This window comes from Amphiprion ocellaris, chromosome 14, assembly GCF_022539595.1.
Source record: "Amphiprion ocellaris isolate individual 3 ecotype Okinawa chromosome 14, ASM2253959v1, whole genome shotgun sequence".
Classification (NCBI taxonomy): domain Eukaryota; kingdom Metazoa; phylum Chordata; class Actinopteri; family Pomacentridae; genus Amphiprion; species Amphiprion ocellaris.
The window spans coordinates 19,514,328-19,529,347 of record NC_072779.1 but is presented as its reverse complement, the minus strand read 5'-3'; the positions used below and the strand labels follow the sequence as shown (position 1 = coordinate 19,529,347).

The 15,020-nt window shown below is 39.9% G+C and overlaps 1 protein-coding gene across 2 annotated transcripts in view; it reads right to left on the bottom strand.

Annotated features, from left to right (window-relative positions):
* Window positions 1-11,660, bottom strand: part of abr (ABR activator of RhoGEF and GTPase) — a 169,369-nt gene extending 157,709 nt beyond the window's left edge. Inside the window, exon 1 of one of the 2 annotated variants that reach the window (XM_035951041.2) lies at window positions 11,615-11,660. In XM_035951041.2, coding sequence (XP_035806934.1) covers window positions 11,615-11,660 — 46 coding nt within the window. Of the gene's footprint in view, window positions 1-7,136; window positions 8,206-11,614 lie in introns of those variants that run through there. The other variant, XM_023276341.3, reaches the window with a different exon arrangement.
* Between the last annotated feature and the right edge of the window lie 3,360 nt (window positions 11,661-15,020).

The window sequence follows — 15,020 nt, the reverse complement described above, 5'->3', positions numbered from 1 at the left end:
CAGCAGTTTGTTTCCAGAGCTCTTCAAAGTAGATTTTATCTGTAGAGTCTTTAAGAGTCTGTACAAGAGCTTCAGATTAATCCACAGCTAAGCCTTGATTATAGACATTTGAAATGATACAAATATGTACAGACAGACTTGTTATTTACATATAAAAACAGATGTGTTTGATGCTGTCTATACTCGTTACTGTTCAATGACAATAATGGGAAATCTTTGATTGCTACCATTTTTTTTGGTTGGTCAGAACTACTTGGTTGTATGTGCTTGAATGGAATGTAAAACCAGTCCTCTAGCACAGTAAAGAAATAGTTTCGCAAAAAAATTCTGCCACTAAAACAGCAGTTACTGGATGTAACTCCAGTTCAATGAGTACATGTGTACTCCTCTAAACAGCCTACACAGCAGGTAATGTGGGGAGGCCAGACTTTAGTCTGTGCTGGCTATGGCCACCACTTAGTTCCACACCTGGGCCCACTGGCATCCACAGCCTTTCTTCTCAAAGCGTCAGAGAGTTCTTGGCATGATGATGCCGCACATTTCAATAGCAAATAGAATAACAGACCACAGATGTTAGAGGTTTAAATAAAAGGACTTTCAGACAGAACGCAGCAGCGTCACCACTGTACCCTGAAATCCAATCTGTGCCTGTCACTGTGTCAAACAAAATGCATGTACAACACATTGCTTGGCAAGCTAAAGTATGCATTAGTGAAAGTTCAACTAATTTAAACTACTATACACTGTAGCAATCTTCCATATGGCCAATAGCAACAAAACATCCAGCAAGACGCAAAAGGCAGCATGAAGGAAAAGCTGATATTGTGTGTGTCTGAATTCCACAAATTATTTGAAAAATCTTGCTTTTGCATTGAGACCTCAGGAAAGCAGCTCAACATGTTGAGCGGGCCACCCATACACACCGCAGCCATAGGTTCAAATCCTGCCCATGGTCCTTTGCTGCAAGCGTTTCTCCCTACTTTCCTGTCTTCCTCTCTCTACTATCCTGTCAATGAAGCCAAAAACAGTAGACATGTCTGGTGTGTTTTAGCACTCAGGGAGCTTGTTGTGTGTAGGTAGGTAAGGCCAACATGGCTCAGGCTTGTAAGGGGTTCTCTTGAATGGTTCTACATACCTATTAAAGTTTCTTTATTGAGGTGATGAGATAGTTTCCAGTTTTCATGTAGAACATGTTACTGGGGTAGTGACAACATTCTGCTAGTCTGCTTCGTAAACCTTCACAGGTTTTTGAGCTGAGCAACCCCTTCAGAGAGGTTCCACCTGCCACACCCTAAGGAGGTTCTGATCACTGGCAACTATTAGGGAAATCACTGTTTCTTACATTATGGATTTGAAGGTGTAAAAAAATGTAGGGAGGTGCTTTTTATAAAATTATTTTTTTATTTCTATAAACTCTGTAGTATGTATCATTTGGTCGAGCATATCACCTATTAATGGACACTGTTTCAAAGAGGATCAAGTGCTTGCTTGTACAAATATGTGAAAATGGCAAAAATTTCCATGAGATAAACTGTTTTTCTTCACATTACAATGATGTAAATGTGTTGTTCTAAAATGAATGCTTTGACATTATATTCACTCCCAAGGTTTAGGTTCCAAAATACAGAACTGAAATATTCCTTACCACAGAAGACACCTCATTAGTATTAATAGTTCTGTGATGTGCTGTGACTAGCACTGTTGCCTCACAGCAGGAAGGTCATGGGGTTGAATCTCTAGGTTGACTGGAGCCTTTCTGTGTTAAGTTTGTATGCTGACTTTGTGCCTGCAATGGTTTTCTACAGGTTCTACAGCTTCCTCCCACAGTCCAAAGACATGCTGAGGTTAACGTCTAATTAGAAATTGTCCATAGGTGTGAATGTGAGTGTCCATGCTTGTTTGTCTCTTTGTGTTGGCCCTGTGATGGACTGGTGACCTGTCCAGGTTGTACCCTGCCTTTCACCCCGAGTCAGCTGGGATAGACTCCAGATCCCCTGCAACCCTCCACAGAGGAAGCAGTGTAAAGATAATGGATGAATGGATGAATATGTGATGACTTAACATGCTTCCCACACAGAATTTTTAAAAAAATAACTGCCATAAAAGGGCCTTTCTCATGTCAGTTTGACAGAAATTAAAATTTGAATACAAAATCTCTTGTAAAACTGCTACATTTCCAATGCAAACAAACTGTATGTGAATGTTTCAGTCTTCTTTCCTGTCTATTTTCTGAGCTACCAGAGGCTTAAAAAAGAAATGTGCTATAGGTAAGAGGAACAGGAATCAGCCTTCTTAGCTGCGCCATTCTGCTGGCAATATGACGAAAGAACAATGAACTCAATTAACCAGCAAGTCCTTCAGTTTTACTTTGAGAATGAAAAAAAATATTTCTCTATGGAGATCAAGGTTGCTGTGATAAACAATACACATGGTAACACACTTAAACCTTATTTTGCTTGCGCTCAATAAAAAACAGATGCTTCCAAATTAAAATCCTTCAAATAGCTTGAATAGCTGAAAACTGGAGTTGGTCCATCACTTCAAGTAGTCTGCTGCATGCTGACCTGCAGAACAGTGATTAGGAATATTTTGAATTTTCAGACTTGCTACGTGAGATTGTTGATTAAACAACATCATCAATAACACAACAATGCCTACTGCAGTCTCCACATTTAGATCAACAGTGCTGTGAATCAGAGGTGAATCAGGAACCACACAGAGAAGACAGAGCGATGGCCTCAGACTCACATGGCCTGATGGACGACCTCTTCCCAGCAGACGCACATTGCACAAAGGCACCAGCATGAGCAAGACCCCAGGCATGAGCCCACCGCTCATGTGTAAGAGACGACTACATCCCATAATGTGGAGAGACCAGGAGGCCGGATCATGGTTGTTACTTCAATTAAAAAGCTTGACCTCAGAGCCAAATGAGCAGAGGCCACCGAAAAATACCTCCAGTTCTTCCCACAGGTCCACACACCCTCCATTGTTTTTAACCACAATTAAAGTCTTTCCACTGATTATCCCAGCTGTCAGAGCAAAACATCAATATCCTGTGGGACAACAAAGATGGAATAGATTAAGAGACTTACAGTAAGTGCTTTACCTCACTGACCCACAGGTTTATGGGAAAATACACCCACTGACCTGCTCCAGTGGAACAGCAAACAGTGGGTCATGACTGGAAAACTCAGCAGGTGTGTTCCTGTCTTTGACTCGGATCCTCCATCTTTGTATTTGACATACAAGACTAGCATTTGTATTTTTCAATCCTTTTCCGACACAATCATGTTTATTTGCAAAATAGCATTTCAAAATGGAAAAATTTCCTCTTCTGCTTAAAATCATTTCACCATCTAATGTAACAGTGCCTGAGCGTCAGTTTTCCTAGCACTAGTGTCTGGATGTTACTAATACTTCTCTATTTTGAGGTTTCTGGCCCAAAGTGTAAAACCTGTCAGTTCCCTAAACCTTTTTTTTTTTTTTTTAAATCATTCAGACCAGTTCATATCCACCAAATCCCTGAAGTTGTTGTTGAATGCCATCAGCAGAACAGTAAAAATTCAACTTTGAGCTAACTAACAATTATCCTTTAATATTAAAAGGACAGAACAGACTGGGACACATGGATATGTCACAGATGTTTGTTTGGAAAGCCTTCCTCAATCTCGTCTCATGTTTAACTTAGTCATTAACTTTGACTCACGACACGTAGACAATCTCGGCCAATATTGCCACACTTCTTTTTGAGGAAGTCTAAAAGTAACGCCACAGCATCTGTGTGAATCCTGCTTCCTGGATTAGTCTCCATATTGTTTATTTAACTCGTAGTGCCTTTTTCTCTGGGGGCAGTGAATAAAAGGAATGTTTTAGGCCCCACTGTACTAGCCCTACAACTTCAGAACAAAAACTATGACTACTAGCAGAACAACAAATCATTGGTTTTATCAATGTATGCATTACCGATGTACACAAAAGCCTTAAAAATAACTGTTTGGCATTTTGGGAAATCTGTTTATTTACTTGCTTGGTGAGAGTTAGGTATGTGGACAGATGCTCCTGACAGGAACACAGTTGTGTTGTTGCATTTTCATGTGGAGAGAATAAAAATAACAGGGATTCATGGTTTAATTCTCTTCTTCTCTCAATGTTATGGTGCCATCAGCTTTAGATTAGTGGTATACATGCTTTTGAATGCAACCACATTTTCCTGAAGTTCCTTGTCTCCTCCTTGTTATTTGGGGCTTCTTTTGCACTTGGTTTAAAACTAAAAGGTGTCCACAACTGTACAGTTATTGCACAAATGTCAATATATGCTGAGATAAGTGCAGTCCAATTAGGGGTTACGTGTCTTGAGATAATTAGCTGGTGTGATTAAAAACACAGCAGAAGAACAGTGCGCAAATGGTAGAAAACGATGTGGAAGTAGTGACTGAAATATGACATTTCTGTTACCTTCATCTAGTTTTTTTATACAGGTGAATGGACACTGTTTTAATGATGATACAAAAAGACTGCAGTCAGCTCCAATAATGGCCTTCAGATGATTATGTAATAATCATTAGAGGCCCAACTATTAAAACACTTAACTTCTGCCGCCGTCAGACAGTTTTTTGCAAATAAATTTTTAGCGATTGTAATTCTGCACTGACTGGAATCAAACTACACTTTTAATTGTATGCAAAATAAACAAAAGTTTATTAAGACATAAAGTTAATGGTTGGGAGGTCTTGCTACCTTTGGACTGCGTCAGGCTAGCTGTTTCCCCCTGCTTTCAGTCTTTATGCTATGCTAAGCGTACCAGCAGCTTGTATTAGATTCATACTTGGCATGCAGGCATAAATGTGGTGTCAATCATCTAACTCTTGGGAGAAAAGCAAATAAGTGCATTTCCAAACTGTCAAACTGTTGGGGTGAACTGGTAGCTCCCCTGGTAGGTTAGTCATACCACATCCTAAAGCTGAGTCCCTATGGCCTGGAGTTTCTCACTCTTTACTCTACTTGTAGCCTAAAGATCATCAGTAACTTTCATACAAATAAAGACACAGTGACCTCCAAAATTAAACAGTTAACCAAGTCAGATTGTCATGCTTGTGCATTATAGCAGTAAAAATCTAAATGTGCATTGTCAAATTCATGTTGGCTTTCAAGTTTATGATGCACAAATCCTTATTCAGACAAGAACACTGCTTAAATGCAAAAATGGCCTTTTAAAATAGCTATAGCATTAAGAGTGGCAACATATTTTTGCATAACTGATTCACAGAGTTAATTAGTGAATTTGATGATCAAAAAAAAAAAAAAAAACTTCATTACTTTCACTACCAAGACAATTTTCTGGCTGTTTCCATCTCACTTGTCTTTATGACTTTAATCAGTGGATTTAAGTTTTAGAGCTTTTTCTCTGGACAGATAAAATGTTTCCAATTCATTTTCACCTCTCTGATTCTGGTTTTCTTAACGGAAGAGGGTGTTGTATCCCACATTCTTTGCCGCTACGATCACAGTCATACTAGAAGTTGAAATCTGTGTGGTGTTTAGCCCACCAGTGAACTCGCAGGATATTGCGTCAAGCAGCACCTGCCTGACATTGCATGAGGAGGGGGAAGGATTGTGAATCTTCTAATAACTGCAGTGGGTAACATGGCAACAAAAGCATGGAGAACCACTTTTAAAAACATATAACAGGAGCTGCTGTCTGTTTTTTTTCCCCAACTAAACTGCAGCTCCTTTGAGGCTGATGTAACACCACTACAGACCTCTTAGCTAGAGCTTCAATTTATTACAGGTGACAGTTTCAGAACCCTTCTCTGAATCCTTGGAGACATGCTTGGCTGGCCATCACTTCCTACTCGAAGGGAACAAATCTTTTTTCTGTATTTACAAAGCTATGCTAAAACTATCAAGTTAGTTAGCATTACTTTTAAGACTTAAAAATGGAAAGATGGGTTACCATACTCATTCACACAACTGCATTTCCTCTGACATCCCACTGCTTTCCCCTAGTAGGGCTTCCTTGGGTTCAGTAAATGTATAAGCTTAACACAGTTTAAGCTTCTGTTGAATGATGTTTTTAAAAGATTTAATGGTTTTCTTAATATATCTACATTGTTCTTCAGTGATGTGCGGTGTTAAATGTCAATTCAACATTTTATATACTTGTTTAAGTGTCTTCAGTTTGTGTTTGCAAGGCTCAGTTGTTTATTCCAAGATTAAATAAAGGCTGAAAAAAATATTTGTTCCCAAAGGTCAAACCCCAGTTGCAAAAGGTCAAGCAAGACAGACTACCTAATGCAGACTACTTCACAGAAAGAAGTTACTGCATACAGTAGTGAAACAGCATGCAAGTTTTCAGTTCACATACTGTAGGAGCCTAGTTTGAGGTAAACCACTAATATACATGACTGAAAACCCAACATGCTCGAGCATGGCTTTACAAAACAAATGACTTCTCCATCCGTACTAATGTTGCTAACTTTTCCTGTTTTGCCAGTACCTACAAAGTATGTCTTACAGCAGACTTTGTGATACTAGGTGTTAGTTCCTTTATGTCAGTCTGACATCTACAGCACCACTTTTAGTTTACTTTGGGTCGGGTCCTGAGCCAAACTCTTTTGTGTCACGATGTCCGCTCCAAATGGAGGGGCCGGACAGGAGGAAGCAAGAGCCAGAGATAAATAAATACATCACATAACACTGTTGATCAATTGGGGAACACTGTGTACTGGAGGACAGTGAATGAGGCTGTGCAACAAAAATATTGAGTAGCCGGTCCGTGAGCGCACACTGAAGCCATCACAGCTTGCATTATTTGACAAAACCTCCCTTTCTATGAAAAGATGCCATATAATTTCTTAAAGTAGAAGCATGCTGCCATCTGTAAAGATGCTTCAGTTCTCTTTTGTCTTAAGTTCCCTAAATTCAGGTCCCTTGGCTCATTTAAAATGCATTAACTCTACTTCAGCCAGATTATCACCCAGGGCTTCTCTGGCCTTTCCCCTGTAAATCAACACTGTGATAACTGTGATTGATCGCACTGCTGTGCTGTTATGTCATGCCATTGGTGCAATATTGAACGCTTATATTTGTGTTTCTTCTTTTCTAACCATTACCAGCAGCAGTGCTGACTGTACCTGCAGAGGAGGAGTCGTCATGGTCGGAGCTCAGGTAGCCATCACTCCTCCTGTCCGGGGTGCTGCACCCGGAGCCCCGGGAGGGTCTGCGGAGGATCTGCGGGAAGGACGGTGACAGTCTTCCGTCGTCACCGGAGTCAAAGTCCCTGCTGTGGCGGAAAGGCCGCCGGTTATCCCGGTAGACGTTGGACGTCCTCTGGTTGTCCCTTCCGCCGCTCTTCGGTGCCAATAAGTTATTCCTGACGAAATTCTCATTGAGCTCTGCATCTTCATATTCTCGGTCGCTGCTCTCCTCGTTGTCATTGATTTGACGGACGGAGGCCGAGTCCACCTCCAGTCTCTGGAAGGTGGGCTTCACCGGCGGGACGGGGATGGGGACGGGCTTACCTGTCTTCCCGCTGAACCTGCTCCGTTCCCGGCCGAAGACGGCGGAGAGCCCCGCTGTGTTACCTGCCGCGTGGAGCTTCACGCCTCCAGGGTCGGACACCTTGGTCCTCTCCCTGCCGCCCTCATCGTCCCGACGCGGTGGTTTCCTGACATTCCCGGTCTTAGAGAAGCCAAACGTGTCGGCATTAAAGTTTTCGTCTTTGCCTTCAAACCTTTCCGGGTCGCTCCTCCTCTGTCGAGCCATGGTGGTCTGCAGGTAGATCACCTTGAATTTCTCCTCCGCCAGAGCCTTCTGGAGCCGCTTCAGGTTGCTTTTACACGTCTCCAGCTCGGACTCGATGTCCTCCACGGAGTTTAACTCCATTTCGGGGACCTCTCCGTCGGGAAATTCATTTCTCCAGTGTTTAGCGAATTCCTCCTGTTCCCACATACTGATGTTGAGGCGGCAGCCTGGGAGAGCCGTTGAAGCTAACTGTTCTGCCTTCAGTGCCAGTCAGCGGAGGTCTGTCGGATATATCCACCTTCTGCTGTCCTCCTCTGCTTTCTGACAACTAAACTCTCTGTCGGTATTAACTCGACCACTTTCTGACCATCTTCAGCCTCCCACAGACACAGCTGACAGCCACGCTGCGCTCTCACTGTGATGCGGATCACAAGTTTGCGACTCCGCTGAAAACTTTGTCTTCCTGGAACCAGCCGTGCTGCGTTCAAGTGCAGCTGGGATAAGTGAGCTATGTCCTCTTTTATGGCGACAACATCAAATCAATGCAGCACACAGAGGCGTTGTTAGGATCTTGTCAGACTCGGGACTTGACTCGTTCCCTTAATCTGAAAACTGCTTTGTTTTCAAGTTATTTCAAGCTGTTTCTGTTAATAGTAATGTTGGTGTCCTACCTTTTAAAGAGTACAGAAGAAGAGATGCAGACGCTGATGAGGAGAAAGAGTTTACCCACAAAGTCACAAAACAAAACACTCCAAATAAAAAATAAAATATTAGTAATAATAATTCAAGCAAATCTGCTAACTGCATAACTAACAAAAACTCTGTTCATATTGTCAGGAGAATTTATCTAACAACAGCACCTTATTATAAAACACATAAATGTGTTCTCATTTTTGCCTGGCTGTTGCATATTTTGATTACTGCTGCTAATATCTCCCTGTGAGACTGTGAAACAGAAAAAAACACCACAACAAAACATTTCACATCAAAGTAAAATGCTTGGACTTCAGTTAACAGATCAGAATTTTAGTGACAGTAAAATAATTGCTTAACCAATTTTGAGAAATTGTGTGATATTCATTTTGAAGGCTTTAACGCATGATTGGAATGACAGATGAATACATCCAGAGCTATGTTTTTATTATTATCCTTATGTTTGTTTTAAAAACACACACACACACACACACACACACACACACACACACACACACACACACACACACACACACACACACACACACACACACACACACAAAAGTATTTAGATCCTCAGCTATACAGAAAACAGGGCAATAGCCTAACAACGCCACCAGCACAAAGCAGCAGCATTTGTCTTTTTTGTTTCGTGCTTTTGTCATTTTTGTCTCATTTGTGTTCTTTGTGTAATTTTTTGTCTTGTTTTGTCAGTTGTGTAATTTTTTTGTCTCGTTTTTGTCGTTCTGTCTTTTTTGTCTGGGTTGTGTCGTTTGTGCATTTTTTGTCGCTTTGTGATTTTTTTGCCTAATTTTTTGTCTCTTTTTTGAGGTTTTTTGTGTCGTTTGTCTCATTTTTTTGTCATTTTGTTTCCAGCTTTTGTCGTTTTGTGTCTCATTTTTGTCATTTTGTCTAATTTTTGTAATATTTTGTCTTGTTTTTGTTGTTTTCCGTCATTTTTTTGTCTGACTTCTGTAGTTTTGATCAAAAATTCCATAAATTCCATTTCATTCCAATCTCGTTGTACACTGTATAGTGACAATAAAGCATATTCTATTGTATTCTGAAGCAAAATACTGTATCATTCAGTTCCAGATACTTGTGACTAAATTGTCTGAGCCTTTGTAGATCCACTGTGATCTGGAAGTTGTAATGTGTAAATGATAAACTGAGGCATAATGTTGTTGAAATTGAATTTGCTCTTCTTAAGAAATTTCAGGTTGTTCATAATGTTTTGTAAGAAGGTAGTTCATCCCTGACACCTCACACTCAATATGCTGAGGCTAACTGATTATTCTAAATTTACCCGTAGGTGTGAGTGCGAGTGTGATTGTTTGTCCTGTTTTAAGTTACTGTATTGTTTTTAAGTTATTCTCTTGTTTTTCACTGTGAAGCACTTTGGGCTGTTGTAAAGGGCCATAGAAATAAACTTTGAAACTCACTACTGCAGCCAATTTTGAATCAGTAATTAACCTGACATGCATGTTTTTGTACTGTGGGAGGAGGCCAAAGCAAATCCATGCAGGCACCAGGAGAACATAAATGTATAGCTGTAGATCATCATTAATAGGACTATTTCCAAGGCACACAGTTAGAGAACCGCTGGTCTCGGTGTGATAATAATGTGGATCATCAGCTGAGCATAGAACACAGTGGGATGGCCTTACTTTGCCTAGAGCAAAATGTTGTACATTTTATATCAATTTTACTGTAAAATAACTTGAAAATGGGAAAATTATGAGATTTAACTAAAAGAATGCTGGGAAGGGCTTAGTTCCCAATAGGTTCCCAAGAATGACCCTAACAACACGTGTATGTTAGTTATTTTGCAAAAAAATTACCATCAGTTGTTCATACATCTTATATCTTCAGATAAACAGTCTAATTTTAATTGAGTACCAGATGTTTCCCGTCCCAGACATCAGTGCAAAGAATTCCAATTGTATTTGAATGCCACAAGTAGACTATTAATGAGTGCTCAATAATCCAGCTGTAACTTGTCAAATGTTTGCACCACGTGGTACAAATTTTAAAGGCACTTTTTATTTTTGAAAAATAACACAGTATGTCAGATAAAATGGTGGTTTGATATCAAATTCATCAGTGTATTTTTCCATAATAGATATGTGTATTTCTCAGACCACAAGGAACAACTGAATAACTTCTTATCCTTCAAATATTGAGACATTGCAAGGTTCACACTTGTTAACTGAAATGTAAAATATGAATTTAAGTCAGAATATTCACAGGTTACTTGCCTGCAAGAAGCAAACTCTGTTTTTGCTGTTGTAGTTGGTATCATTTAAACACCTTTTAGCTCAAATACAGACCAATAAGCATAATGTGTCTCTTCTATTGTGCTGGTTTTGTTTGATTTGGGTAAAGAAACTAAAGAAATGTAACTTAACCACATGAACAAAGACAACAAATCTTATGTAAAACACATTTTGCATTTTTTTCCTATTGTATTACTCTTGGTTTCCTATTCAAGCAGCATTGGAGGCCTACTATACAATAGCACAGGCCATTTTTGCCTCATCAGAACATATTTTTCCTGCATATCATGACATCCAGGAGTCACAAAAAGCTATAAGTTATTATGAGTGCAACAGAAAGATGATGAGAAGCCCAGCTGCAAGGTGACTCCTGTACTGGCTAAACACAGATCCATTTTTCTTTTTATTACGACCCTTAATATTTGAACTGCATGGACAGGAATTTCCTAAGGAGTAGTGATTTGCCAACTTGAATTATTGCAGAGCAGGGCTGTAAAAGGAGGACACAGACTGGCTCTGTTGCTGCTTTCCTTCCCTCTAGCTGGTGGTTTCAGTGGTTTGACATTCAGGAAGGGAAGAGTTCTGAGTGCGCTCATGCTTTTCAGGCTACTTGCTATCAGTCTGAGAGGAAACATGCACGCAGCTATCACCACTGCTATCATGTCTCTGCTTTTTGCATGCATTTGTCCACTGGATACAGGCGCATTTCATTACTTAAAGCAGATAAACACATTCTCATTCTCCGGTTTGTTTTGGTTTCTGCTATTTTATCACTGCCACAAAAAAATGTGCTGAGAAATTGTCAGTCTGTTCCACCCTCTTGATTTGGAGCACCCCGAGACAAACATTTCACACTTATATCTTTAGATTTAGCAATGAAACAAGTCGCTCCATCTTACCTTGAAAACTTTTCTTCACTGTGATTTTCATATTGATGCACATCATCTCTGCTACGCCTATAACAGGATCCCCTTAATCTAAGCAGAATCCACGCAGCTGTGTCCAGATGAAAAAACAACTTGGTAAGCAGCCAAGCAGCAGACTTCCAGTAAAATAGAGCTGTAACACTATACAACACAGAGGAAAGTTATCACTGGAGGCAGAGAGGGGAGGGTGGAGGCAGAGATGAAGGCCTGGTATTTTTTGAGTGCCCACTTGGATTCCTGCCCAGAACTGAAAGATCATTCTGCTAAAAGCTCTGAGAAGCCATTGATCAGCACTCATTGCAGGTCTGAGAGCCCTGATTGGGTTACTGTAATGAATAGACTAGAAAGGCTGCGACCAGCCTGCAGCCACGAAACTGAATCGCTGATCACAAGTCTGATATTATATTGCAAGAAATACATGGACTTTGTGGGTTAATCTGCAAGTCTGCTTGTGGATTTCATAACTGTAGCTGTCCAGCCGAGACAGTGACACTTCTCATATGATTACCTCATATCAGTAAAGAAGATGTCGAACCAGTTTTCTCAGTCTGGAGTTCAGTCCAGAGATAATGACTGGGGGAATAATATGGTGTGCCTGGCAGACAGCATTCTTTACATCTTGTAGCCATTCATCAAACACCACTGAGCTGAGCCAAACCTACATGTACAGCATTAGTCAAAGGTGGATGAAAAGCTACAGAATGCACCAATGTAATTCCATACAGCACTCTGGTAAAAGCACTCTTATTACATACTATTACATGCCATTAACATTTTGTCTTCTCTACCCTCTAGTATGCATTTTGTCCATCCTGTCCTCTTTCTCTGTACTTCTCTGTAGGTATTTCTAATTTTGGAGCTGCAGCTACAGGCCTCACCATCCTGTCCAGTGTTTGTGTTTCCTTGTTTGTTATCTGTGTGTCTCTGCTATTCTTTATCTCCCCTTCACCCTCACCCCAACCAGTGGAGGCAGATAGCTGCCCTCCCTCAGCCTGGTTCTATCAAAGGTCTCTTCATATTAAAAGAGTTCTTCTTTCGCACATCTGGATTAAAATGGGAGGTGACACTCACTACGCACCAAGTGTTTGCTCAGAGGGAATCTTTGCATTCATGGGGTTTCTCTCTACAATATTCTAGGGTGTTATAAATAACAAAATACATTTTAAAATATGACGAATGTTTATCGTATTTATCAAATGGAAAGCATTCTGGTACAATCTACTAAATGTTGCTTTAAATGCATACTATAAATAATAGTGACTTGTCTTGACTAAATGTGTGCTGTTGTAGTTTCTTTGTGATATATTCACAGATCCAATGCAGTAAACTCTACTGAACTCTATGTTTTTTGTCAGTGATGTTATTCAAATCCTTCTTCACCTCAGCTCAACATATTGCTAAACCTTTCTCAGCCCCCTTCACCTCCCATTTCCATCCAGATGTCCTGAATTCCTGAGACGTGTCATTTAGTTCTTGAATGGAGTTCATCACTACCAATACTGAACTAACCAATACTGTAAACATGGACAGGATGAAAGACACAAAATCTACAACTGTGCTGTAACTGTAGAATTTACTGATGTTGTAAACACATCTGTGTGTCTTCTATAAACACTGGACAGTTTATCTGCAACATAGTCTATATACATGTACAATATGTTAGCAGCGTCAGTAACACATGCTGTTTTAAAGGATGATATTCTGTGCTGCAGAAGACAGAATCTTTGTTTAAAATGCCAGAAATTAGAATTAGCAACTCCCACGCTTGGATTTATCATTTGATAGTTTTGAAACCTCGTTCAACCAACTATCTAGTGACAATTGTACATCTGGCTTACATCGACTGTATTTGTTTGCCTCATGTCTTTGTCCATTTTGACTTTGATGAAGACACAGTAAACACTGGTCTGTTTGCACAGATTGTGCTACATTTTGCTGAAAGGTGCACAGAGAACCCTTTTTCTTACTACAGTAGGCTTTGGTCAAGAGTTAAAACTCAACTCAATTTACCTACTAATTGGTAGGATAAGCTAGTTTTAAAGTTAATTGCTCATACACATTGAGTTGTTCCTTCTTATTTGAAAGGAATGTTTATGCGTTGTGCTGAACTGCTGTAATTATGAACACAAATTAAATGGTTGTCAAAGATGTCATTTAAAAAAAACAGGTTGCCTTAATAATTTTTTTCCCAGTGGCTTTTTTGTGTTTTTGTTGATGTAATAGAATTTCAGAAATTCATTCATTCAACAACAGACTTATTGAGAATTAATTTGGTACATTTTTACTTTCTGAATTTGAACAGGCATTTTTAGGGGATAAGACAGAGGACTTAAAATCTGAAATACATGGTGAACAAAAATTAAGTTTTTAAGTTAATTTTATTAAGCTGGTACAACTTGAATTTAGTTTTAAATCAATTAACATAGACATTTACATTTAAATTACACTTAATATTAAATTTGTTTAATTACCAGCATGACTCAAACCAAAGTTTTGTGTCAACACAACTCATCAAAATAATGTTTGCAAATAAAAGGTGTACCCAAATCAATAAATTACAGATTTTGTCTTGCAACCATGCATTTAATTAAGTCTGAATTACTTTTTAGAGTGTAGGTGTGAGTGCAAGTGTGGATAATATTACTGCATTTCTATATTAAACTTGTGATAAACTAGTAACCCCTTTATTTTCCAATGTCAGTTTGGACAGACTCAACCCCCTAACATCACTTTATAAGGCAAAGCAGATATAGCTAATGGAAGGATGGATGGATGGATGGATGGATGGATGGATGGATGGATGGATGGATGAATGAATAATGGCTGTACAAGCAGCAAGATTCTGCTCTGATTCTGTCAAGATTTAAATAACAAGTAGTACATTAGAGCTAGGGTTGCACAGTGGCACGGTGTTTAGCACTGTTGCCCTGCAGCTAGAAGATCCCCGGTTCGTGTCTAGGCATGGGCCTCTCTGTGTAGCCTGTGATAGACTGGTGACCTGTCCAGGGACTCCAGCCCCTTTGCGACCCTAATGAGGATTAAGCGGTGTATAGATAATGGATAAATGGATGGATATTTGAGCTCTTAAGTCAGAAGTTCTTGGACAAGGAATGTTTAGCAAAGCTTTACTAGTTACAGAATAAATTCCTGGAATGACTGCAAGCTGGATTCAACATATTGACATGCACTGCAGCAGTAAGAGGCTGAGGAGTTGAACCTACAGCTCTGACAGTCCACCACTGTCCACTTATATACAGTGTATTCGATGGAGAGGACTCCAATCAGTGGTTGTGGGACGCCCTCTTGTGGCTGCAGCTGCTACCCTACATGACAAAATGAGCATGAGTCCAAGTGACACATTGAAATACAGAAGTGAATC